This window comes from Vicugna pacos, chromosome 14 (assembly GCF_048564905.1).
Source record: "Vicugna pacos chromosome 14, VicPac4, whole genome shotgun sequence".
Lineage (NCBI taxonomy): Eukaryota > Metazoa > Chordata > Mammalia > Artiodactyla > Camelidae > Vicugna > Vicugna pacos.
Window position 1 is genome coordinate 12,974,043 of NC_133000.1, and position 25,381 is coordinate 12,999,423.

Below are 25,381 nucleotides of genomic sequence, written 5' to 3' on the forward strand. Positions count from 1 at the left end.
CTTTGGGCCTCATCTTTCTAGTTTGCGAAAACCACTGGGTCAGGTGATTCTGAAAGTCCTAGTCCTCTAGGACCTTATAACCGGAGGGAAATAAATGCATGAAGTTTGAATCAAAGCACTCCGAAGCCTGGGACTCTTACAATGAGCAGCTGTCAGGTGCTGCTCCCCGATCTGCCTCCCACTAGTTAGGTTACATGTCACTTTGAGCAAGTCACTCAAACTCTCTGGCTTGTTTGTGTAATTAAATTATGTTCCAGAGGCTGGAGTTCTAAAGTGCTGATTCTGTGAAAAGGCAGTCTTGTGCTGTGTCGATGAGTGGCCCCCGGTTATCAGGAGCTCTGATACCTTCACAGCACCTCCTCCCTCAGGAAGGTCTATCCGGCTCTGCATCCATGTCAAAGACTAACACAGCTCACCTCAAATATTTGTCACTGGCCCTCGCCAAAAATCACTTGAATTACATCGGCAGTAGTCCAACACCACATCCAAACATGGCAGAAAGTTGTAAAAGAAAACGATAGCACGTTTTAAGATAGAAAACACTGTGTAGAAAAGGAAAATAAATGCATGAATTTGAACCAAAACACTCGGAATGCCGTGACTTACAGTGAGGAGGTGTCTGTAATAGACCAAGACCCTTCCGATGAGTGGGTATTACCTCTTTGTCTAGGACACTAGAGAAAATTCCTGTACTGCAGATCCCTTGAATACTGCTTTTAATAAAATGCCAGAGAGCCATAGAAATAGCCTATAATTCATTAGGAACTAAAAGGCTAATGGAGAGTTACAGTTTTCATCGGTGAGGGCGCTTTCCCAAACTCATCGGTGGAGATAGATTTCCTCGCGGGAGGCAGAACGGTGATTTTTTTTTTAACCGACAATAAGCGAATTTATTTTTCATCACTACCTTTCCAGTACTTTCGTACTCAGTTATAATGTAAAGTTAGGCCTCGAGCCCGGGGTCCCAGCGAGGATATTCAGTCACTCGTCCTAACTGCGGACACCCCCAGCCCCGGTCTAACCGGGGTCGAGCTCCCACGGCCTGCGGGAACCGAGAAGCTGGAGAGTGACGCGGCGGTCGGGCTCCCCGCGCCCCGCCAGCCCCGCCCGCTCCCGGCGCCGGGCCCCGCCACGTCCCCCGGCCCGAGCGCGCCGCCGCACCGCGCCGACTTCCGCTTCCCGGGCGGCCGGGCGGGCAGGAGGCGCCCGGGCCCCGGCCCCGGCCCCGGCCCCGGCCCCGCGCCGCCCGGCCCGGCCGCAGGGGCGCTCCTGAGCCCTCGAGGCGGCCCGCCGGGTGCCGTCCGGCGCGGGAGGCGGGGCCGAGGGCCGGGCCGCGGCCGACGTGGGTGTAAACGGCCGCCCCCGCCGCCGAGCCAGAGCCGAGAGCGGGCGGCGGAGCGCGAACGGGACGTGGCCGGCCGGCGCGGCGGTGAGCGCGGCCCGGGTCGGGCGCTCGCGGGCTGCAGGCAGCCGGCCGGGAGGAGGGAGCGGGGAGCGGGCGGGCCTCGGCGCCGGGGCGGCGTGACCTTCCCGGGCAGTCGGGGTCCCGGGCCCGCCGCGCCGCACACGTGCCCGGGGATCCGCGGGCGCCCCTTTCCCGCGCGCTGCCCGGGGATCCCCGGAGACCCTCGGGCTCCGCGGCCTCCTGCCCGCAGTGGTCCCCTGCTGGAAAAGGTTGCCCTCCTTTGCCCCCTGGTCGTGTCACGCAGCCTCGCGGCTCCGCGCCGCCTGAGCCCCGCGCTGGGCAGAGCGGAGGTGCTTATGAATGGGAGATACTCGCAGGTTGCTGGGGCAGAGCCAGCGAACGTTGAGAGCCGGAAAGGCAAAGTTGGAACTTGTCTCCCCAAGCCGCCCCTTGTGCGGACGGGGCTCCCGAGCCCTCGCATCAGGAGCGCCCGGCGGGGCTGCCCAGCGCCCTTGGGCCCCGGTCTGGGCAGTCGGGTGGTGGGCGGCCTCCCCCTACGCCGGCTTCGGCCTGAAGCTGGAATCTTCCCGGAGCAATTCCTGTTACCTAGTAAGGAATGCGGCCTCCTCGGATTCCCCACAGGGGAAATTAATTTCCCCAAGGAGCAAGAAAGATGTACAGTCGGCGCTGTTTGTTTCTTCTGGATTCGGACTCTGGTGTAGTTTGAAAGAGGCATAAAGGGACGCTGGCAGGATTCAGTTTTTCTATTTCGATTCTAGTGGTACCGATGGCTCACGAGCAGTTTAACTCATGCTGATCAATCTTGCCTCCCTGAAGCCACTTGTCTTCTTCAAGCCAAAGCTATGAGTAACTTGAAATAATTGTCCACGCCTCCTGAGTTAATCCATTACTTCCGATCACTGTTTATCGTTCTAGTAATTCTACAGGTAGTTATTTGTAGGATTTGATGTGTTTAAGTTTGACTTACCTAAAGGGGTTGAATTGACTTTGATGACATAGCACCATCTGCCATGGGCCTCTCCAAGTTAGGAAAGGAACGTCCACCCCCAAGGGAATGAACCCCTGGGGTTTTTCTGAGAGGCCACATTGGATGTGCCTTGTCTGTGTGACTCCTTTCCCCACTTGCCTCCACTTTCCTCTAAAATGCAGGGTTGGGCATTTTCTCTTTGGCCAGGTTGGAATACTCTGGAATTATGTTTTGGTTGATAGGCACAGACCCAAAAGGCAAAACTTGAGTCCTCTCTCTGACACTGACTTGCTGTGTGACCTTGGACAAGCCTTTGTCTTCCTCTGGCCTCAGTGTTTCATCTGGAAAAGGAGGAGACTGGATTAGGACCCTGATACCCTTCTCTCGATTTGGAATGGCCACTGTATTATCAACCTTGGTAGCTGGTACGGTCTCCCCAGGCCCACCAGTCACATGAAATTGGTGTTTTGTATGTCTTAGCTGCTTTATTAAGTACTGTGCTTCTTGCTGTTGCTGATTTTAAACTTTTTTTTTTGTAAAGAAAGGAAGATTCTTGGTGTCTGGTCTTTGGCAACATACTTCAAGTGGTTAAAAAACTTCTTGGTGGCTGCATTCATCGACCATCCAGCCCACCCACCCCCTCCTCTGAGAGGTGGCCTGACTTGGGATCACACAGGTCTTCTGTGTGATGAATAAAAAGTGTTCCTTGTTATTCATGCATAAGTCAGTGACATAGTTTGAAAACCATACAGAGTTGGTTGCTGAATTGGTTATTTTAATTTTTATGTTAATGAACCATGTCTCAACAATGATTGATTTTTGTCTAAAGGTAGACAAGTAGACTCGGATTTTCCCAAACTTCTAGGCTCCAGCTCAATCTACTGAATCAAGACCTCCAGGAGAGAGACTTGGTTATTTGAATATTTAACAAGTGTCCCAGGTGATTCTTATCAAGTAAATTAGGGACTCAATGGACCAGGTGTTGCTTCTCAAAATGTGGTTGGGAGTGATCAACCTCTTCTGGGAACATGCTAGGCAGACAGCATTTCTGGTCCCACCTGAGGCCAGTCGCATCAGAACTGGCATTTTAACAAGGTCCCCAGGTGATTTGTGTGCACATTTACGGTTGAGACGCTCTGGAGGGGGCTGATGACAATAACTGGTGCTGGCTTCGTAGGTGCTCTAAGAACTCGTGTGTATTCACAGTTCATCATCCTCTGTCTAATGTGGCTATTTGTGATTGCCTTTGTATTCTAATGATAGTACTTCTATTATTCACCTTGTCTAGACAGGGACCTCCAGCTTTAGAGGCCCAAAGGGCCACCTGACTGGTGGCAGGGCAGGCATTCAGACCCAGGTGTGTGTCACTGGGCAGAGCTCCTAACCCATTCCTTTCCAGACCTTCTGTTTTGTGACCTCTTAGGGTCCCGACACAGGCTGCTGTCTGAATTTGGAACAGAGCCTAGTGGATTGAGAGTGTAACTTAGGCCTCTAAAAAGGCCTGGTTTGATGGCGCTGGGGGTGTCTGGTTGGCTCGCTCATTTGGTGTTTGTTTCTGAGGGTTTCCAAAAGGTTGGTTGAAATGTCTCCACTGGTGGCTGTAGCATTGCTACTCAGGAAAGGGTTATGATCTGTGGGCTTTTTAAGCTGCTCTGACACCTTGAACCCCTTCCTTTGGATCAATGTAGAGCCAATTTCCTGGTTCTCAGAAGTTCAGGTCCAGTATCTAGGCAGCAGGCCTAGAGAAAGGTGGGGCTGCAGAGGCCCGACTGATGGTGAACTCTTGCCTCTTTCCAGGGGTATGAGGCGCCCACCCTAAGCTCCAGAGAGTTGTCCTCCACGGAGTGTAGCAGAGGAGAGGGCTGACATGAAATCCAATCCTGCCATCCAAGCCGCCATTGACCTCACGGCCGGGGCTGCAGGTAACCCCAAAGAAAACCCCATCCTCTGTTCCTCAAGTACCTTCTACAAGTGAGATCGAGTGAAAGCGTGGTGAGAGCATTACCTTTGTTACTCCAGAAGCAATATGCTTTAACCCCGGAATGAATCCACTTAATGCAAGTGTGATATTGTCTTCCGAGCACAGCAGAAGGTAGAGTAGTTCCCATGATATTAAAACCGAGTCAGGGGACTGGGTGCAAATGTCCCCAGTTTACAGCTGGAAAACAGCACAGCTCAGAACTGAAGTCACTTGTCTGTTGCCGCGTGGCTGGGTCGTGCCGGATTCTGCTCCAAGCCTGGCAGTCTTCAGAGCCCTGGCAGTGTGAAAATAACACTGTGTCATCTCTCCAGGGAGCAGTTGCCCTGAAAGGAAAGGAGAGGCCCAGGATTGCCCAGGGAGCGAGCCTAGGGCAGACTCTGACCCTGTGGGGCACAGGTAAATTGTCCTGGGTGGTGCTTGCAACAGCAGGCAGGCCCCTCTTTAGAAATGTCGCCTTTACTCAGGCTGAGACAAAGGACAGAACTGGAAGTACCTGGATGGTGATTTGATTGCTTCTCCAGATTCCTGGATTATTTTAAGGCTGGAGGAGCACTGGAAAGCTCATACTTCCCAGGTGAAAATCCTGGCTTCCCCTTGCCTCCTGCACTGATTTCTTACAATGAGTCGGAGTGGAGAGGCCAGGGGTGTGGGTTGGCCTTTGTCCTTTTAGCCTTAGGAACTCCTGGGTCAACCAATCAAGGGCAGTCAGAGGGCCACCTCCTCTCATCCTGTTGTCTTCTTAATTGTAAAGAAATTGTGGATTCAGGGAAGATCAAAGTATTTCCCTGTGAACCAGAAATCAGCCAAGGCAGTCTCATGAGGAAGGCTGGGGACAGCGTGTTGCCCACACAAATAAGAAGTGCAAGCAAGGGCGCTGCCAGGTCAGAGGCCACAAGGAGCAGGGGAGCAAGGGCCACTTGGTTCCCCCCATGGCCTCTTGCCTGCCGCATGCCTTTGGGTCAGCCCCTCACCCTACCATGGAATCGAGCGGCAGCCGCCAGGCCCCCCACCACACTGCAGGGGTGCTAATGCCTCTGGCATCCTCTTACCCTCCTGAGAACGCCTGGGCTCGGTATGTGTCTCCGCAGTAGGAGGGCGTTTCGCTTCAGGAGGAGGCATGCTCAGCTCTTGGAATTTTATGTCCTTCAGTCGGTCTATCAAAGACGTAGGATCTGTTGTGATGGAAGGAAAGCACCTGCCCATAAATGGCTTTCTAGGAAAAGCTACGGGAGTGCCACATTTAAAACATTCAGTAAATTTTAAAGGTATCAGTTGCAACAGTGTTGTCGGGAGCCTGGCTATGTAAGATATTTGCCTGTGCACGTGCTTTTTTACACTAGTAGAAACATGTATCAGGCCCTTGTACATGCTAGCATTTCACTTTCCCGGTAACTGGGTAGGTGTGCCTTCCTGGGCTGGTAACCCAGGGTCACCCCTCATTGACGTAGTGCCGCCCCCGCCCCGGTTGTCTAACTTCCAAGGACAGCAGGCTCCCCTGCAGGGGGTCTGTATTCTAAGCCTGTGCCGGGCTGGTTGGGGCTGGGCAGAGGGGGTCCCTGTTAGTGACATGGGAACTCCCTTTCTGGGACCGAGAAGCCACAGTCCCACTTCGAAGGGGCCTCTGTCTTCAGAGATGGAGTTTGAAGGGGCCTTTAGAGACCATTGGCTCTAATGCTCATTGTATGTGTGGAAAAGAGACCCCGAGAGGGATGGTGAATTTGTTCAAGGTTACACAGCTAGGTGGTGTAAAGACAAGGCCAGCACCTTGGTTGCTTGGTTCCTTACCTTGTTCTGTCGTCTTTGTTTTAATACCATGTAATGGGCCAGCAGTGCCCCCGGAGGTGGGGATTCATTTGGAGCCTTCACTGTCCCGGCTCTCTGGTCGGGGAAACTGATGGGCTTTGGGGTTTTTCTAAGGTGTGATCCCCAGCTGTACTGGGAGGCACAGAGCAGCCCCTTTGGAACTGAGGGCTGAGCTTTCCTACGTCCCAGTTTGGACTCTGAGATGAATATTTGCTGGCACCCAGGCTTATCACCCCAGATCTAGTAAACCTGCTGGGGGGAAAAAACAGTAGATAAATTGACCATTTTCAGAGTCATCAGTTTGCTTCCAGTGAGAATGGGGCCTGTAATAGCGCCCTGTTTCCTTCCAGGTGCAGAGGACCCCTAGTGTTATGTGGACACAGCCCACCCATGGAACTGGTGTGATGTGTGTGGGAGCAGAGGGAGGCAGCCATGGTCTGAGGTGATACAGGTGTAGCACCCCTGTGTTCTGTGTGTGTGTGACCCCTTTTCCTCTTAATCAAATATCCCCCACCATGCAGTCTTGCAACCCAGCTCATCTGCTCTAAAGCACAGGGAAGCTGTCAGTATCTGAAGCTGCTGTAGGAGAGATTCCAGGAAAAGATCCAGAGCCCCAGGAACTGGGTTGGGGAGGATTTGAAGAAGATAGTTAGGTAACTGGATAAATTATTGAAATAAGGCAACTTGGAACTCAAGAGTTAAATCCCCTTAAATGTAAACGTTGGTGGCACTTTAAGATTTGGTAGTTGAACAACTATAAAATGACGCATTCTCTGCATGAACTGCTCTCTCGCAAACGTGCCTTGTTTAAGTAGTGTCAGGAAATGTGGCATTTCAGATCATTGATCATCTCAAATGCCAAATTAACAACAAACCAAAAGCTTTTTTGATTAGAATTATTTTGAAAATGACAGCCTCTCTGCCATTCAGTGGAACATTGCCTCCAGGGCTTTGAGACTTTCCCCTCTGCTTGAGTGGGCAGGGTGGACCAGGTCCCTCTGGGTGAAGGTCTGCTTCTCCGTGTCCACCTCTGCCCTCCCTCACCGCCATCACTGTCCCAGCCCTGGTGGATTTCCTCAACACTTTGTCATTTGCTGGCTCCACTGTGTCAGACTGAACATCCAGAACCCCAACCTCGGTGGAGTGTAGGATGCAAGACACTTCTGCATCTCCCGCAGAGTAAAGTGCAACGGTGACACCCGCACGGGAGTGCAGAGGCCATCTCCACTTGTTAAGGAGACTGAGATGGTCTTAGGGTCTGAGCTCTCAGCAAGTGGCGAAAGAGTTAACCCCTATAAATTACTCACAGCTTCACTGACTTGGTAGGTATGAGGACCTGCTGGGTCTCAGGAGTTGGTGCTGACATTCAGAATAGTCATCACCCCCTTGAGGCGGGCACAGTGAATGCCATGACTGTGCCATTTGTGTATGGGACATTACATAGGAAGTTAGCTTTCCTCCATGGATGGAGGGTGGGAATTGGAGCTAGCATTTGAAAATTCATGAGCCTCCTACCTTCTCCCTGCTGGAGATGTAACTGGTGCAGATAGGCAACAAATGCGTTTTGTAGGAACCCAGATGTCTGCACTGTTCAGGATGATTGGGTTAAAATGTGGGCAACCTCTAGTAAAAATATTAATGCTCTGAATTAAATGGATTGTTCCATTTAGCTGCATCTAGGTTTTCAAAATTATGAACCCACTTTAAAAATTCTGACATTCACCTCTTTGGGGATAATTGTTTTTGCTGTAAGTAGGATCTTATTTGATTCTAGCCCATCAGTACCTGGGAGAGAATAACTAATTATAGTAACATCTCATTAAATTGTGCTCCGCCAACTCAGGGCTGGGGACAGTGAGGCAAGATAAGGCAGAAATGCGGCGGAAATGTGCCCTTGCTCCCCTAGAAGAAAGGATCAGTGGTGATAGGATCGCAGAAATCATATTTGTGCTTGCTTCAAAGAAGAGAGCAAATTGTTTTCAGACTTTTTGAAGCTATCTACCTGCCAATAATTACTTGGAAGTTATTCTTAACAGCCCTCCCTCCATCTCCACTGTCCATAACTTAGTGGGAGTAACTATGTATTATGTCGAAGTTATGAAATCGCATTTCTTTATTATTTTATGTAAGCCTTCTCTTCAATTCTGTTGAGGCTTTAATAACCCCACCCTATGGTTACATTTCCTGACACAGCAGGGCATGTCTCAGGCCCAAGGGGAGGCAGAAGCATTAGCCAGTGGGACTTCCCCGAATGCTGACCCCATCCAGGGTCTGGAGATATTACAGTGTTTATAGTTCATTCTTTTCCTTACGTTCAGAACTTTTATTGAAGTAATCGGATGCAATTTAGATTTTGCTGTATTTAATACCCTTACAGTATGAAAGCATAGAAATGGTTTATGCTAAGCAAAGGTAAGTCCCGATCCATTTCCTGTCTGATTACGAATCATTAATTGGTAAATTCCAAATAAGGGGTCAGGCGTTGAGCTCTTCAGGGACTAGTCAGACTCTTTGTTTCCTTTATCTGTGTCCTATTCCTCTGTTATTTTTCTGATAGTCATCAGTACCACTGGGCATCAGGCAAAGCAGAGTGATGGACTCTTCTCCCCTTCCTTTTATGTGGAAGTTACCTGCTAATCATTAGCCACTTGTGTAGTAGCGATTATGTTAAACCTTCTCTTCCATTTTTATTTAATCCTTATGCTAATTGGATAGGGGATGAAGCTCAGAAGTTGCATTGCTTGTCCAAGATCTCACAGCAGAGTCAGGCTTTGAGCCCAGTTCCCTCTGCCCAATGCTCCTAGACACATGTCACACCTTTGCATCCTATGCTTTGACTGTTGAACACATGTCTCTCTTTCCTATGCAGTGTGAGGTCTTTTAGGGCTGGAGCTGGGTGCCAGGCACAGGAGGGACCCCCTCGAAGTTTTATTGGACTGGCTAGAAGGTTTCAGGGAGGAAGAGGTCAAAATGAGGTGATGCAGAGCCAAGCCCGAGGGTGGGCCGCCTGTCCCTCGTCTCTGTGGGCCCTCGAGGTCACACCCTGACACACAGCTGTAGACTAGTGCTGGACAGACTCTGTCCTGGTTGCAGGAGGCACAGCATGTGTGCTGACTGGGCAGCCCTTCGACACAATGAAGGTGAAGATGCAGACGTTCCCCAACCTGTACAGGGGCCTCACCGACTGCTGCCTGAAGACCTACTCCCAGGTGGGCTTCCGGGGCTTCTACAAGGGGACCAGCCCCGCGCTGATCGCCAACATCGCCGAGAACTCCGTGCTCTTCATGTGCTATGGCTTCTGCCAGCAGGTGGTACGGAAGGTGGTTGGACTGGACAGGCAGGCAAAGCTGAGGTGAGTGGAGGTCACTGACACTTTTTCAGTTTGTTTAAAAAATAGTATTTGCATAGTCAAAACTTTTATGAGACCTTCGGGGTAAGAACATTTCCTTTTTTAAAAAACTACTCTCTGATTATGAAGTCATACATCCCATCATATAAAACTGGGAAAACACATATGAATTATGCAAAAGGAGAGCTGCCCATATTCCACCGCAGAGAACCAGCCACCCTCGCGTTCCTTCCCTTCTTCAGGAAGGTGCTTTTCAAATGCTGCTGGTGATGCCACTTCTCTGTGGGCAGAAGTGCTGGACTTAAACCGTGGATGCAATTTGTGACCTGAATTTTGGGTTCCACGTCATCAGCAAAATGCAGAGTATTTAAAAAGTGAAATCGATTTGAGGAGAAACTTGGAATTTTAGAAAAGATCAGAGTTTCTGAGAAGATGCAGGTGAATTGACTGTTCCCTTGGCCAAGTCTGCCCCAGACATCAGACTTTGGCTTGTACTTGGCCATCTCTTGGGTATTTATTATACAGATATAGATATATATACATAAAGGAATTTGGAAACCACTAGGGTGTTTAGCCTTCCCCCCTTTGAACACTGATTTAAGTCATTTAAAATTATTAGCTGCATGGTTGCAAAGGGCTGTCTTATTGGTGGTTTTGGTAGGAATTTGAAGCTTTTCCAACTACAGGTTCCTTGTGACTAAAGTAGGTTCCCTTTGTACAGAAGTGTTCTCTGGGGGTTCCTGGAGGTGCTCCTGTTTATAGCAAGAATCCTATCCTGATGGATGGAACTTGTGTTCTAAAGGCTTGGGATTGGATGAAATCACTCAGGGAGACAGTATTTACAGGATCCTGGGACCTTCCAGCAGGGAGGGGTCGGGAAGAAGAGGATGTACAGAAACACGGGGAAAACAAACCAGCAGGATGTGGCGTCGCACGGTGGAGACGGGCAGGAAGAGCACTGCTGTGACTAGCTCTTCCCACTCGAGGGGGAGACGCTAGCTGGGGAGACCTGGAGTTTAGGTCTCCTGTGGAATCCTGAGAAAAGGACAGCTCGGGGGAGAGGGTGGGGAGTGGGCAACCACAGGTCCTGCTGTGAAGATACCTTCTTTCCCTCAGCCCAACCCAGCACTCTTGTCTTTTCTATTTATTTGTTTTATCCCTCACCACGGTCCTGTGAGAGGGTCCGGGCAGGCAGTGGCACCTGTTTTAGAGATGGGGAAGCCCTAGTGCAGGCACTGACGTCCTGAGGACCCCTGGGTTAATAAGTGATGGAAGCAGGATTCTGGCTTATGTCTTCAGAACCCCCATCCAGCATTCTTTCCAGCACACCACAGGTGGGGCTCCAGAGTGCTTCGTAGGGGTCAGGTCTAGAGAAAAGATTAATAATTATGCAGAAGCAGCAAAAGGAAAGAACTGCTCGTGAGCACCTGTTGTGACTTTCCGCAGAGATACTGTCAATATTTGTTCCCGGTTTGAGCACTACCCAAGCAGCGTTCTTTCCACCTTTGGTTGGACGGGGTCTGACACAGCAGGAGTGTTCAGATACGTGTTTGTTGAGTGGGTGACAAAACAGTTGATTCTTACAAAATCCCCAACAGCTATTGCCGACTGGCCAAGGAAAGTATTTATTAGAAAGCCAAAGTCCACCGCAGAGCTGATCCGGCCTTGCGGCTGCCCTGTAACTGCTTGGGGATTGTTCAGGCGTTGCTGCATCTCGGACTGAATAGACGTCTGCATTTATTGATGCCACCTTTGTTCCTGCAGACTTGGCAGACGCCAGTCAATGACCCTAATTGTGGCCTGTCAGCAGGTTGACAGAGAGTCCCTGAGGGAGGCCAAGTATGGCCCTGCAGGCTGGTGGAGAGACAGCGGAAACCATTTAAGCTTTGGTTTTGACAAATGAGCTCAGTCAGGGACGTGGGAAGGATGGGAGGGGATGGCGTGGGGAGGTTCCCACACCTAGAAAGCTGTGTGCCAGATTCTGGCTCCCCACTGGGAACATCTGACATGCAATCTCTAAGGTCAAAAGGAAGTCCATACTGCAAGCAGTGTCTTCCTCCTGAAAGAAAGCCTGCTCCAAGCCAGCTATTCTGAGACCTGGGTATGTAACAGGCTGTCTGGCCCTAGGAACCTGCCTCATGTCCAAATGTGGCACTGAGGCCAGGACCCAGGAGAAGGAAATCAGGGCCAAGATGGGAGGCAGCTATTGGTTTTAGCAGGCACACCTTGGAGACATTGCGGGTCAGGTTCCAGGCCACCTCAGTAAACGTGAACTTTTGGCTTCCCCGTGCATACAAGGTTATGTTTACACTAGATTATAGTCTGTTAGTGTGCAGTAGCATTATTTCTTAAAAAGCAATGTGCATGCCTTAATGTAAAAATACTTCATTGCTAAAAAATGCTTACCATCATCTGACAATTCTGGGTTACCACAAACCTTCAATTTTTTAAGAAAACGCAGGATCTGCAAACTGTGATAAAGCAAAGTGCAATAAAATGAGGTTTGCCTGTAGTAACGTTTGCCATTAGTTTCTGTAACTATTAGTCAGTTGGAACATGAAGACAGTTGAAAGTGGTAGGTCTGTTAGGCTTCTGCTTGCAGATTGTGAGGGGACCTCTCTACCTGGGGAGGCGGCGAGGGGTTACCCCCAGGGGCTTCTGGAGGTCTGAGAATTGTCCTGGTCTCCAGGGACAGCGGGGATGCTGGCATTTAGCAAGAGAGTGTCGGGGCCAGTTGTCCTGCTGCGAGCAGCTCCGTCCTTCCTGCCCAGCCAAAGACTGTCCACACCAAGTGCCAGTGATGCTTGTGTGATGAAACACTGTCCCCGGGTTTGGAAGGGGTGTCCTTTTCTGACCCCCATGAACTCTCAGAAGTCTTCCTGGGAATTTGTTTCTCAGCCGTTCCCCCATATTCTTGCACTCTTACTGGGTTCCAGCTTCACAGCCTTCAGCCTGACTGAGGCCGGTGGTACTAAACCCACATGAGATGAGATGAATTCTTCTAGTTTTGTATTTATGGGCATCATTACTCCGTTTAGATTTCCTGCTTCACTATTTGACCTACAACCATTGAGCTTGCAGACTGGCCGCCCCTCTTCTGTGGCACCACTGCACCCGTCTCGTACCTTCCTGGGTTGAGGTCCAGGAGGTCATCAGCTGACCTGGGAAGTCTTTTATTGATAAGCAACTTTTGGGTTAAAATCTTATCCTGGGTTTTCATCTGTGGCAGTTACATTAAACTTGTGGTTGCTCCAGGCTGGATTTGGGGCACAGAGGGTTGGCCTCAGAACCTAGTTTATTTAAAGTTTAGTGGCAAACACACTGAAGCATTAACTGTGTGTTTTCAGGTGGCAGGACCATGGGTAAGTTTTTCATCCTTTCATATTTGGTTTGGTTTTTCCATGTCACTGTGTATCTTAGTTCCGGCTGCTAGAACCAAATAGCAGGGACTGGGTGGTTCCAACAACAAACATTTGTTTCTCACAGTTCTGGAGGCTGCAAAGTCCAAGAACGAGGTGCTGGCTGATTCGGTATCTGGTAAGGGCTCTCTCTGTGGTCTGCCGAGGAACGCCTTGCTGTGTTCCCATGTGGTGGAGAGCGCTCCAGCTAGCCCTCTGGTCCCTTCTTATAAGGACACTAATCCATCATGAGGACTCTGTCCTCACGACCTCAGCTAAAGCTAGTTACCTCCCAAAGGCCTTCCTCCAACTCCAAATGCCATCACACTGGGGCTTATGGCTTCAACATAGACATTTGGGGTGGGGGACACAAACATGCAGCCCCCGGCCCTGTGACTAGTGAAAGGAGCGTGGGTTTGGCAGACACACAGACCTGGATTTGAATCCTAGTGTTGCCACTTTGCAGCCGTGTGACCCTGGGCACAGTACGTATCCTCTCTAAGAGTCATTTTCCCCATATGGAAATCAGGGTATTGCTGTCAACCTCAGGGTTGTAGAGTCCTCAGAGGAAGCAGCAGGTGCCTGCTGGATGTGGAAAAAGTGTCCTCCCCCTCCCTCCGCCCTCCTCTACCATCAGTGTCTCCGTGTGCTGAGTACCGGGTGAGTGAGTGACCGGGCAGGTGACTGTCCCCTGTGCTGTGTCCCTTCAGTGACCTGCAGAACGCAGCCGCCGGCTCCTTCGCCTCTGCGTTTGCTGCTCTGGTCCTCTGCCCCACGGAGCTCGTGAAGTGCCGCCTACAGACCATGTACGAGATGGAGACGTCGGGAAGGATAGCCAAGAGCCAGAAGTAAGCACTGCTCGGGCACAAACCGTGGGTCCCTGTTGCCTTGGTGTAGCGAGTATTTTTAAACTTTACGTTGTCCTAAAGCTAGAGGCAGAGAAATGGTTTATGTACTCCAAATACTTTTCTCCTACTAGTCAGAGGATAATTTTCTGAACGGACTGTCTGTGATGGCTGGACTCACCCCACAGAATGTCACAGATAAATATTTAATGTCCCAGAAGTGGCAAAGCAGGAGCTTATACCCCTTTTGGCCTGTGGAGAGCCTAAGGTGTGACCCCCTAGCTGTACCAGGAGGCAGAGAGCAGCCCCTTTGGAACTGAGGGCTGAGATTTCCTAAGTCCCGGTTTGGATTCTGAGATGAGTGTTTGCTGGCTCCGCAGTGTCACATGGGCGCTCAGGCTCATCCCCCCAGATCTGGTGATAACTTCCTTCCGCCTCCTCCCTAATCCTGCAAGTGTACCTACAAGGGGCTCACACTCTGAAAACATTCATCAAAACCCTCGTAAGCATAGCAAGCCTTCAGTAATTCTCTCTCCAACTTTGTCTTGAAAAACAGATTCTCATTACCCTGTGAATGTATGTACGTACAATATGATTTATTGTGATTTATTAGAACTGAAAAGCAATTTATTATCCTTGTTAATCTGAAAACTTGCTTTTTTTAATCTTAACTGACAAAAAGTTTGGTCAGGGGTATGGCTGAGTTTAACTCAAAGCCAGTAAACCTGCTGGGGAAAAAAAAACAGTAGATAAGTTGACCTTTTTCAGAGTCACCAGTTTCCTTCCAGTGAGGATGGGGTTTGTCATAGCGCCCTATTTCGTGCACCTGTGAGATTCATTACAACCAGTTTGAATGTATTATTCAGAGCCTGGAAGTCCAAAAGTGTCTTTAAAGCTTTTTATTGAAATACAGTGTCCGCACAATTACAGGAGTGCACACAGAAATCATAAGAAGTCTTAAGTGTGCAGTTATGTAAACAGTCACAAAATGAACATGACTTTGTAAACCAGTGCCCAGGTAAAGAAATAGAACCTTAACAGCCCCCGGAAAGTTGTCCTTGTAGCCCTTGGAAGTAGTTTAAAGTATTTTTAAAGAAAGTGATTGTTAGATCCAAAGGATTTAGGTAGATGAACACTCTGTAGAAAAGTTAATATGGAGTTGGACTGCATCTCAGGTAGAGCAGTGCCCACACAGGGCTATGGAAGCTTGGGGTTAAGACTTGGATTGGAAGCAGGCTAATTGTCTTGAGTTGGATGACTTGGTTCTATAGAAGGAGAGGGTCCCGCAGGCAGGGCCTGGCTAATGGGTACTGCCTGGGAGGGAGGGTTAGAAGAACCTTAGAAGCAGGTTGCCTTGATCCTTCCTAGTCCAAGCCAGGTCACCTGCTGGGAATAAAGTGAGGCTCTCGGGGCTCACTGAGCTCCTGCGTGTGGTTTCCAGCACTGTTGCTGGGTTGGAGGGAAGTGCCTGCCACCCGCACACAGTCAGGAGGAGCCCCTGCACGGAAGGTGTTGTGTTCCAGCTACCGCAGGCTCTGATCCGTCTCGAGTAAAAATCATTACACACCAACCTCTCTGAGAACTAAATTCTTGGTGCGTCCGGCCTTACAGGAGCTGTAGCTCAGCTCTTAGAATTTCTTGTGTCTTGCCTTTAAGTAACACTTAAGGTTATTTGCTCATTTCCCCAGGCTAACGGAAAACAAAACAAACCCTAAACACTGGAACCAATTGCCTAAAACACACCAGATCAAAGGAAAAGGCTGAGAAGATAGGAATCAAGGGAGGGAAGGGCTTGGGCACAAACAACACCATTTTGTTCGTGCTGAGTTTGGACAACCCTCACTATCATTGTAATTTCACTTAGTCACTGTTGGAAAAATGGGTATTGGCTCTTTGATAATGATTTCTAGAAATATATGCATCCGTTTTAATAAAATCTCTTCATCCTAGGAGAGTTCAGGTGATAAAACTTGTTACAAAATAACTGTATCTGTTTCTCTGAGAGACTTCCTTCCCACAGAAGGAAGCCTTTTATTCCCGGAATTTTGGTTCCTCTGTTTATAACATCAGCCGCTTGCGGTTAGAGCTTCATCAGGTCCGCTGATCGGGTGCGATGCTGTGGTCCGCCCTCCCCGCCTGCGCTGACCGCCCCCCTCACCCCGTGTCTCCTCCCAGCACAGTCTGGTCCGTCGTGAAGAGCATCCTGAGGAAGGATGGCCCCTTGGGCTTCTACCACGGGCTGTCGAGCACTTTGCTCAGAGAAGTGCCCGGCTACTTCTTCTTCTTCGGTGGCTATGAACTGAGCCGATCGTTTTTTGCATCAGGGAGATCAAAAGATGAATTAGGTAACCGTGTTCGCGGGGACCGCGCAGTTGGGTTGGATGGTGTCCGCTTCCCAGGGGTGTGGCCGCTGTGGATTCTGCATGCGCGGCGCCCCGTGTTGGGGGGGAGGTCCGCCGGGCACCGGGGAGCTTCTGGAAGCTGGAGAGGATCGTGGCAGCAGGTGGTAACCAGCACCTTCCTCCGGCCTCGTGATTGCCTCTAGACAGGCTGGAGCAGGACATCCCACACTTTTTACGAGAATACCATTTGTTCATTTGCTCTGGATCCATTTTAGGGGAGAATACAGACATTATTCGCCTATGGGAAATCACCAGCAAATGGGGAAATCACCTATAAATCATCTTTCAATAAGCTTAAAACATTTGGTAATCTGGATAGTGTTTTGAGAGCAATGAGAAGTGTAGTTCTTTCTAGTTTATCCTAATTAGCTGCTTGACACAGCCTTATCCATGTTGGGCTCACATGAGTGATTACACCTCCCTTCAGTGTTTTGAACTTATTCTGGGATTAGTCAAGCTCCCAGGCTTAACTGTTGTGTTTAGTAAGACAGCTTTGTTTTTTCGTGGTAAAGGAAGAATCAAGGCTGTGGGGCATTAAAATATTAAAATTCTTAAGAGTGAGGAGGTTGGAAAAAGATGCAGCCTGTGTTTTAGTGGCCTCTGCTCTCATTCCTCACGGTAGGGCATTGCCATGTGCGGGGGGCCTGCTGGTTCTGGGTGGGCCAGGCCTCCAGAGGACGGGGCAGGAGGGCCACAGAGACCAGCCTAAACCCGCCCTCACTAGGGTGCCCCTTGTCTGGTGTGCTGAGGGATGGCCCCAGACTACCACACAGAACCTGTGCTCTCAGACGGTTTGACAGTTGCCTCCAAGAATTGTGCTCCCGAGCTACAGCTTTGGTATTTGCCCCTACCTGCAGCCACTATTGCATTGCCCTCTGGAAATGTCACATCAGCTGTTCTCGAGAGAAAATACCATTTGCTAATTTCCTCCTCTAGGCCCTGTCCCTTTGATGCTAAGCGGTGGATTTGGTGGAATCTGCCTGTGGCTTGCTGTTTACCCGGTGGATTGTATCAAATCCAGAATCCAAGTTCTTTCCATGTCTGGAAAACAGGCAGGATTTTTTGGAACCTTCATAAGTGTTGTGAAGAATGAAGGTGAGTGTCTGCTGCAGAACCAGGGGAGGTCACCTCGCTGCCGTCTTCTCGGGGCTGATCAGATGGGTGACGGCTCTCTTCCCCCTGCCTCGTGTCCTTTTTCTAGCACTGTCTATAATCCCACACTTGTGGATTCATTTCGAAACCCCTTTCTGTAACTTACTTTCATTATTCTCATGAATGTTTAAAATTCTGATTCCCAACCCCCGGGGGTTGGGGCCAGGATTCTTTTTTCTAAATGGCCTGGAGGGAATTTTTAGAATACAAACTTTGTCTAAGAGGACAGATGTTTTGAAGTTAGTACCATTTGTTTTACATAATAGCGTCAGGACAGGATCTCTAACGGAATGACAAAGAAATTTAAAAAACGTCCATCCTTAATGCTAAGACTTCTGGAATTAGAAACGCACTAAGCAACTGCTGAATAAAGCCAACTTTATGCCACTAGTGAGTAAAGATCTGTCTGCCCAGCATCCACTAGACATCTTAAAACTTGGGCTGTGCACTTGTCGGCCTTGATTTTGAGCGAGCACAGTAGCAGGATGCAGAAACTGATTTAGTCCCAAGTACAGCACAGGTATCTTGTATATTATTAATAGTAATGCCTTCTAAATTTGCGTAACACTTTCGTTTCACAAAATGCTTGCCCCTCCTTTATCCGATTGGATCTTCAGAATCACCTTGGGCAGTGTGAATACTAGAAACAGGCCTCTGACTTCAGTGCCCTTCCTGCTGGCCTGCCTCATAGTCCTCCCCCTCAGGGGAAGCTGCAGAGCTGCTGCCCCCTGTGGCTCTGTGGTTGCCTTCTGTCTGCCCATGTGAGGCTCCCCTCTGCCTGCTCCATCTCCCAGGAGTTCACCTGGCAACAGCACTGGTGTGTGTTACCTGAGCCTCGCCAGCTTTGCTGGGAGACCTGACATTTGTCCTGGCTTCCACTAGTCTATTCATTTCCGTTAGCCCGGGGAAACCTGTTCCATCACTGTTGGTTTTTAGCACTATTGTTTGGATTTGTTAATGTAAAAATATCTGTGCTGTGTGGGTTCATGGGAAATTTCCAAGGAGGGGGAATCTCAGTCTTTGATCACCCTTTTGTTTTCTAGGAATAACGGCCTTATATTCTGGACTGAAACCTACCATGATTCGCGCGTTCCCTGCCAACGGGGCACTATTTTTGGCCTATGAATACAGCAGGAAGTTGATGATGAGCCAGTTCGAAGCCTACTGAGGTGCTGTGGAAAACGTGGAGCCAAGGACAAGTGCTGAGGACCGTAGTCCATCTCAGGGTTTCCTGGAGTACAAGACCAACGTGAAATTGCTTTGATTTCACAGGAACTTTTTTTTGTCTTCCATTCTTATACCTTAAATCTTAACCTTTATAGGAGAGTATTTTACATCATGTAATTTCTGCCCATCATTGTATTGAAATAGAAAAACTGCTGCTCTTGTCCTCGGTGGGACATATAGGGTGGGCCGCTGGCCCTAGGTACCTAACCTGAAAGGCTAACTATAGTTGTATCAGGGCTTTTGCAAAAACCTGTACGTATACATGCAGTTTGGATGGTTGTATGTTGTGAGTGATGCCCAGTTTGGTTCTGTGTTTCATCTCAGATCTCACCAGAAAAGCCCAGAGGTAACCGTGTTTCATAAGGATGGTTATAAATGGTTGCTTAGTCCAGTCTAGATGTAGGATCTCTTTTAAAATCTGCCTCGTGTGGACACTATATTAAGTGGTTGAAGTTTTAAAGAAGTTTTCCTGTGGTGCTTGAAAACTTAAGACAGCCATCTAGATTTTACAGAGAAGAATATACCTGCATCCTGGTGTGGCTTCCGCAATCTTAAGTTTCAGGTAAGCATCCTGGGTTTTCCCAAGATGCTCTCCTATGAAAACCATGCTATTCATTGTCTAGGTGGGGTCACATCCCACACTCAGACTATTACTGGGTGTGGCCTAGAGCTGCAGGCCTCTGGGAAGCAGCGTGGCCCTCACTGGCCAGCTTCTCCTCCTCTCCCAGGGAGCTCCCTCTGCTGGGCTGGAGCTTGAAGGGGCTGAGGGGAGGGGCCGGTGGTGCTGTGCTTTGTGAAGACCCTGTGGCTGACAGCCACCTCGAGCTACTGTCTCTGGGTCTTGGCCTGGGTGGGATTCCAGAGTAATCCGCTGGACCACCTCTGGGCTGTTGAGCCACTTGGGACCATGCCCTCCTTGGCTCCACCAATCAGAAATAGAATTTCCAGGGAGCAGAGTGCCAAAGCCAGGAGAGGCCCAGGCTCCCTGCCTGTCTGGGGGCAGAGTGACAGTGCTCGGGGGCAAAGTCCTCTCCTCTCGGTCGGAACCAGACGGAGCGTAGTGCTTGCACTCCACGTGAGTGGTGTCAGGGCTGACCCAGGCTGAAGTTTGTCCCAGGCCCCCTGACCCCTCCTCGCCAGGCTCTTACACTGTTAGAGCCTTTGACGTTGGGGACTGGCCATCAGTGAATCTCAGTGTCGTGGTCCATGGGGTGTGACTGTTTAAAGTGGTGAAAGAGAAGTAACTGTCTTCAGCTCTGCCGTATGAATGCGCTAGCAACGATAGGCCCCATTCCTCTGATCCCTGCAGACTTGGGATGGGCAGTCGTTCGGCCGTCTGGTGTAGGAGGGCCCTGGTCAGCACTAAAGCAAACGTCCTTGCTCTGCTGCTCCGAGACCACCGAGGACTCTCTGATAAAGTGTTCTCAGGCAGCCTGCATGGCCGAAGCAAGCGGGCTGGCCTGTGACTAGTCCACCCCAGTGCATCTGTCCCTATCGGCAGGATGGAGGCCTTGCGTGAAATCTCTGGTTTCTGCAAGCTTCCCTTTCCCCGTGAATCTGCTGGTAACTCCGCCACATGGCAGGAGCAGGAGGGTCAGGAGGGCAAGATGCTGGCGGGCAGGGTGCTGCAGACATTGTTGGGGGTCGGGGGCGTGCCGGGGCTGTGCCCCGTGTGCTTCAGAGCCGTGCCTGGTCTTCCCGCTGCCTTTCCTCGAAAAGAAAGCCATCTTTCTACCTTACTTTTCTCCATACTTAAATGGTCAGTAGCTGCTAAGCGGTGCTTCATCTGAACAGCTCTAGATTGAAGCAAATATGGGACTGGCTTCCGGCAGGAGATAACCTGCTTCAGAGGCCAGGGGCCCCTGTCATGTGGGCCCTTTTGGCATTAGATTTTCTCACGTGTTGTCCTGTAAAGATTTAACCAAAAATCTTCAGCAGAAACAGTCTGAGGCAAGTACAAATGAGTGGGAGTAAGGAATGGAAACTGAAGTCGGAGGTTTTGGGGTTTTTTTCCTTCTATTTGCTTAATGATTCAATATTTGGGTACAGTTTGTACCACTTCAGATTTGTACTCCAGACAAAAACAGTAACTTGAAATATTATGTTCAAAGAAATTCTTGTGTTCTGTCACTAAATTATTTGCCAAATATTTGACTATTATATGATTTGTTTTGTTTAGGTACTTTGCATACGTGCTAAGAACCAATTGTCCAGGAACGTTTAAGAGTCATGCAAGGTAATATTTTGAGGTGGCGGGTTTTTTGCAACAAGCATTTTTTGTCAGCAAGATTCCCGATGTAAAATAGCTATTAAATTGGTAAGAATACACGGCAGTTACAAAAATTGGCCGGCTAGAATTACTCTCTCCCTCCACCAGGCTGTGGATGTGATGTGACTGATTTGCCAGGATGCCACTCTATTTTTTAAAATAAACTTCTTGGTACCAAGTTTTGGATAGTTCTATTCCAGGTGTTAGTAAATTCTATTCAAGAAAACCAGTATCGTTTTGATAGATTACAGTGTAAGTTTCTTAAGTTGTTCAATGAATTATTCACATTGGGCTCCAGGAAAGCAACCACATAGGAGGCCCTGAGTAAGTTCTCTTTATGAGCAAAAGCAGAAAGGTGTGACGACTCATAATTGCCAGAAATTTCGATGCATCTTGGAGGGCCAGGGAAGAGAAATCCCAGTTGTCATCTTTATTTAAAACAAGATTCTTAAAAGTTGGGGTTCCCCAATTTTTGCCAGTATTAAGATCTTACTCCTCACCAAGCCAGTGAAGTTTTTTTTTTCCCCCATTCACCTAAGCCGGCCAGTTGATCTGCCCTCCACGGATTATTGCTGCATGAATTTTAAAGGAACACGTTTCTGTAACTTTTGAAAGCATGCTCCTCCACGATCTTTTCCTCCAAGGGGAATCATGTTATGGGGAGTAGAATGATAACTTCTGTGAGAAAAGCAAAATGCCTTCAGCTGGGCTGCTGCACTGGCAGCTGGGACCATCTGTCAGCTTTTGCAGGAGAGAAAAATACCTACCTGGCTTTGCATGCCAGCACGGTGGCAGCTGGGAGCTCTCTACCCGTCTCTGCCAGGTTGGCACCTGCCAGCCCTTCTCTGTAAAGTATCACTCTAGTTCCCCTTAAAAAAATGCCTCCTCCAGACCTTCTGGCGCTGCCAACCTGAGCAGCAAGTGTTTTGTTAGTGTGTTGTTACGACGTTTAGTGGGAGTGTCCTGCCCCAAACTGTTTCCCCACAAAACCATTTTGTTAACATGTGCTTTTTGCAAAATGCAAGGTTTCTCAGGAATGAGTATCCTGTGTTTCAGCAGAGGCACCGGTTCTCACTGGTTGCTACCTTTCATGGGCTTGATTGTTGCGAGCCTTGCCAATGACAGGAAAATCACTCAGACAAGGATAATTCTAAGAAAGGCAACATAGAACTATTTTCAAGGCCAATTATGGCCTTAAGATACAGTGGCAGCAAAGGCACTTAGAATAAAATGGCACCTGGAACCAAAGAGAAAATGATTCCCTGTGGGCACAGGACTAACCAGTGTCTATGTGAAAGGGTGACCTTATTGCAGAGTTTCCCAAGCTTAGGTGAAGCTGGTTTGGAGCAGGGGTGGTGGGGTTTAAAAGCTAGATTCCTCTGTGGAAATAATTCCTTTGATTTCACTTGTGATGTTACACAAAAGCAGAAGGTCCGGAAGAGTCTTTATCCTTCATGTTTACCAACATTCTCTGACCTCCCCGAAGTTGTGTGTGTAATTAAAGGAAGCTTGCTAAGCTTTGTGTAGTGCTTGGCGAGCAAGAGAAAAGCGTGTGTTGAGGGTGGGAGGCTGCTGGTGTGAACATTCCTCCGGGTTTTAAAACAGTCTTTGCTGCCGTTCTGATGCTTAACAGTTTGGAAGTCAAGTAGAGGAAGGAGTTAGAAATTGCCGGTCTAATATCTGAAATTATAAATGTGAAACAAAGCAGGGGATACATACTTGTCCAAAAAATATAAGCAAATGAAGTAAACCCAAAGTATTGGGGGAAATTAATTTTTTAAATATCTCAATTTTTATATGAACATTTTGAGTTCTTAAAAGTGGTAACTGATGGTTCTGTGTACTGTTTCAAATTTATCTCCATACAGATGAAAACTCTGTATAACAATGTATATGTTCCTTCAAAAAAGATACCGCCGCTGACATTCTTTGTATATATATTTAATAGATGTATCAAGAACATGTACATTACATAAATATATCAGTAAGGAAACAGGTTTAAAAGCTATAAATATGTAGAAAGGATTGGGAAGACTACGATTCTATCCTAGAAGTGGGGACTACACTTAATCAGATACTGCTGGTTATAACTACAACTTAATTTCATCAAAACACACCTCGACTGCAAAATCTGAATCATAAATTTTCCATGTTTTTGGCTTATGAGGATTATCCAGTTCATTTCTTGAAAGATATAACCTAGAATAGAAAAAAAAATTACATTTTAGGGCTAACAGGAAAGCCCTGCTGGATACCCTTGTTAGAATTAAAAAAAAAAAAAAATAGCCTTGCTGGTCACCTTTAGTCTCAGCCCCTTCTTGGTGTCCGGTTAGCTTTCTAAGAGCCAGCTCTCCCACTTTCTCTATTAAGACACGGAATGTCATAACCTTCAGTGACAGTGTGCTGCTGATTCTTTTAATATTGCCTTTTAAGGAATTAACATCTGGGTTTAATTTCTATATGTGACAGCAGACTAGATGTATATTAAAACCCAGTAACAAAATGAGTGCCTTTTAAATGATGAAGTTGGCATTTGGGGCAAATTAACAGTCTCCATAACTAACAGAAACAACTTTGCCAAGTAGTATGGTAAATTTATAAAAGCTAAATCTTTATAAACCATAAAAATGAGAAATGTGATCTAGTTTGTTGCCCCTCCAATATATGAACAGTGTTTTAAAAGGAAAAAAAAAAAAGCTGTCCTTTAGCAAGGACCAGTTTTGAGGAAGGTGTAGCACCAAATGAAGTTTCACCCCATTATCTATTTGAGGGACTTTGCTCGGACTGAGTCAAAGTTTGTATACATTTAGGGAGAAAAATTGGTAAAAACGTTCCTTCAAATTCAAAGTTCACTCTGTCAAAATCCACTAACAGTGTGTGCATTATAGGTGTGTGGGCCAGCTGTTCTTTCACTGTTGCCTTTCTGGACTTGAGGTGGAATTAGGTGAAGTTCACACTTTAAGAAAAGGCTAGTATTGTATGTCATAAGAACTATTATATATACGCCACATACAATCACAGCCACTTCAAAAACTCACCTGTATGATTTTTGGAATATTTTTCCTTTTGTATTGGATGGTATGGTGCTAAAAAATCATCTCAACTTTTCAGCACCACAGAACAAATACTCAAAGTGGGGAACTTGTAGATTTAGGAGTGAGTTTCCAGATATGGTAGAAGTTCTTTGGGAAAATTTTCAAATAATTACTTTAAAAAAAATTACTCAGTTTTTAGAATCATTTTAAATGAGAGACTATTAATGATTTTCAAAGCTGTCTTCATTGATACTTACTGTGTCTTACAACTTCTGCCCTAGATATAAATGTGTCAGTCAGCTTCTAGAATAACTGAAGCCTCCCTGGACGATGCCTTACTTTGAGATAGAATTTGATGTTAGTCAGTTACCAGTACATCAGCACACACTGAGGACCTGCCGTATTCAAGGTACTGAGCAGACTCATATTAAACTTCCATGGGAGGGATTTATTACCACACTCAAGATCTGATTATAGTGTGTTTTAATGTATAGCACAGCCCCTTGGCATGGGCCTTGAGGATAATGCAACAGTGGGTCTCAAGAATAACCATATTTTAAAAACCAGATCGCGATAAGCAAGGCAGTGAAGATTGGTATCTTGAGGATTTTTTTTTTTGTTTCTATAAATTGAGTTTATGGCAGTCTGTAAAAGGCTTTCCATTATGCGTTATAAAGACATGGAGGATTAGGCTGTTTCTACTGGATTAGATCATAGTCGTACCTGTTATCTTGTATGAAAGATGTATGGAACCAAAAGTAAAATGGACAATTGTCATAGTATCGAGGAAGAGCCTAAAAAAGACATGGTTTAAAAAAAAAGGTTATTTTTCACAGTAAAATTGATACCAAGAACTAATCATTCCAAAGGGATTAAAATTGCTTTCTTTATTCATTTGTATGTTCACCAGATACCTGTAGCTATTGAAAATGCAGCATTTACAGTTTATAACATTACACTCACGACATCAAGGAGGAGGCTTTGAGAGATTGCTATTCCTTCCTCTTGCCCTATCTAGCAAAAATTTTTAAGAAAATGTATTTCTTCTATGATAGGTATTCATAAAGTTAGACACTGGTCTTTTAATCTGGTTTGGATAGCGCTAAACAGATACTAAGGACCTATTCATGCCCCAATGTAGTATCCATAGCTATACTGGATGGTTAACCATTACTGATTATAGAAGTACCTACAATTTCTTAAAGTGCTTTTACCTCATGGCCCTTAAAAATCACAAAGGCCAGATATTACCAGCACCCTCTTGGCTAGTGCCCCTTACACCAGCGCTTCTGCTTAGAAAAACACTGATGAGGGCAGTTCAGACTGGCTCCATTATTCAAGGGGCAACCCGTCCAACATGGAACTACCCAGGTCACTGGCTTCAACACGTTTACCACTTCAAACATAGTAAGTTCTCCAACAGGGAGCAAGCAGGGGATGAAGGAGGGCACAGCAAATACGCTTTACATTGACCAACACAGTTACTTGTTGGCAGTTCTGACTGATGACTTAATAGGAAAATGAGAC

General features: G+C 47.7%; 2 protein-coding genes across 3 annotated transcripts in view; one reads left to right on the forward strand and one right to left on the reverse strand.

The window, feature by feature from the left end:
* The first annotated feature begins 1,192 nt into the window (after positions 1-1,192).
* On the forward strand, positions 1,193-21,013 carry SLC25A15 (solute carrier family 25 member 15). The gene is made up of 7 exons (XM_072976167.1): positions 1,193-1,429; positions 4,191-4,315; positions 9,271-9,529; positions 13,635-13,772; positions 15,945-16,114; positions 17,108-17,266; positions 18,367-21,013. The coding sequence occupies exons 2-7, from the start codon at positions 4,261-4,263 to the stop codon at positions 18,489-18,491; spliced, it is 906 nt and encodes a 301-aa protein (XP_072832268.1). The 5' UTR covers positions 1,193-1,429; positions 4,191-4,260; the 3' UTR covers positions 18,492-21,013.
* Positions 21,014-22,739: 1,726 nt separating this feature from the next.
* The window catches only part of LOC102532295 (phosphatidylinositol 3,4,5-trisphosphate 3-phosphatase TPTE2-like), a 98,193-nt gene continuing 95,551 nt past the window's right edge, over positions 22,740-25,381 (reverse strand). For both annotated transcript variants that reach the window (XM_072976165.1, XM_072976166.1), the window contains exons 32-33: positions 24,578-24,648; positions 22,740-23,018 (exon numbers count right to left, since the gene is read on the reverse strand). In XM_072976165.1, coding sequence (XP_072832266.1) covers positions 22,910-23,018; positions 24,578-24,648 — 180 coding nt within the window. In that variant the 3' untranslated portion in view covers positions 22,740-22,909. The remainder of the gene's footprint in view (positions 23,019-24,577; positions 24,649-25,381) is intronic.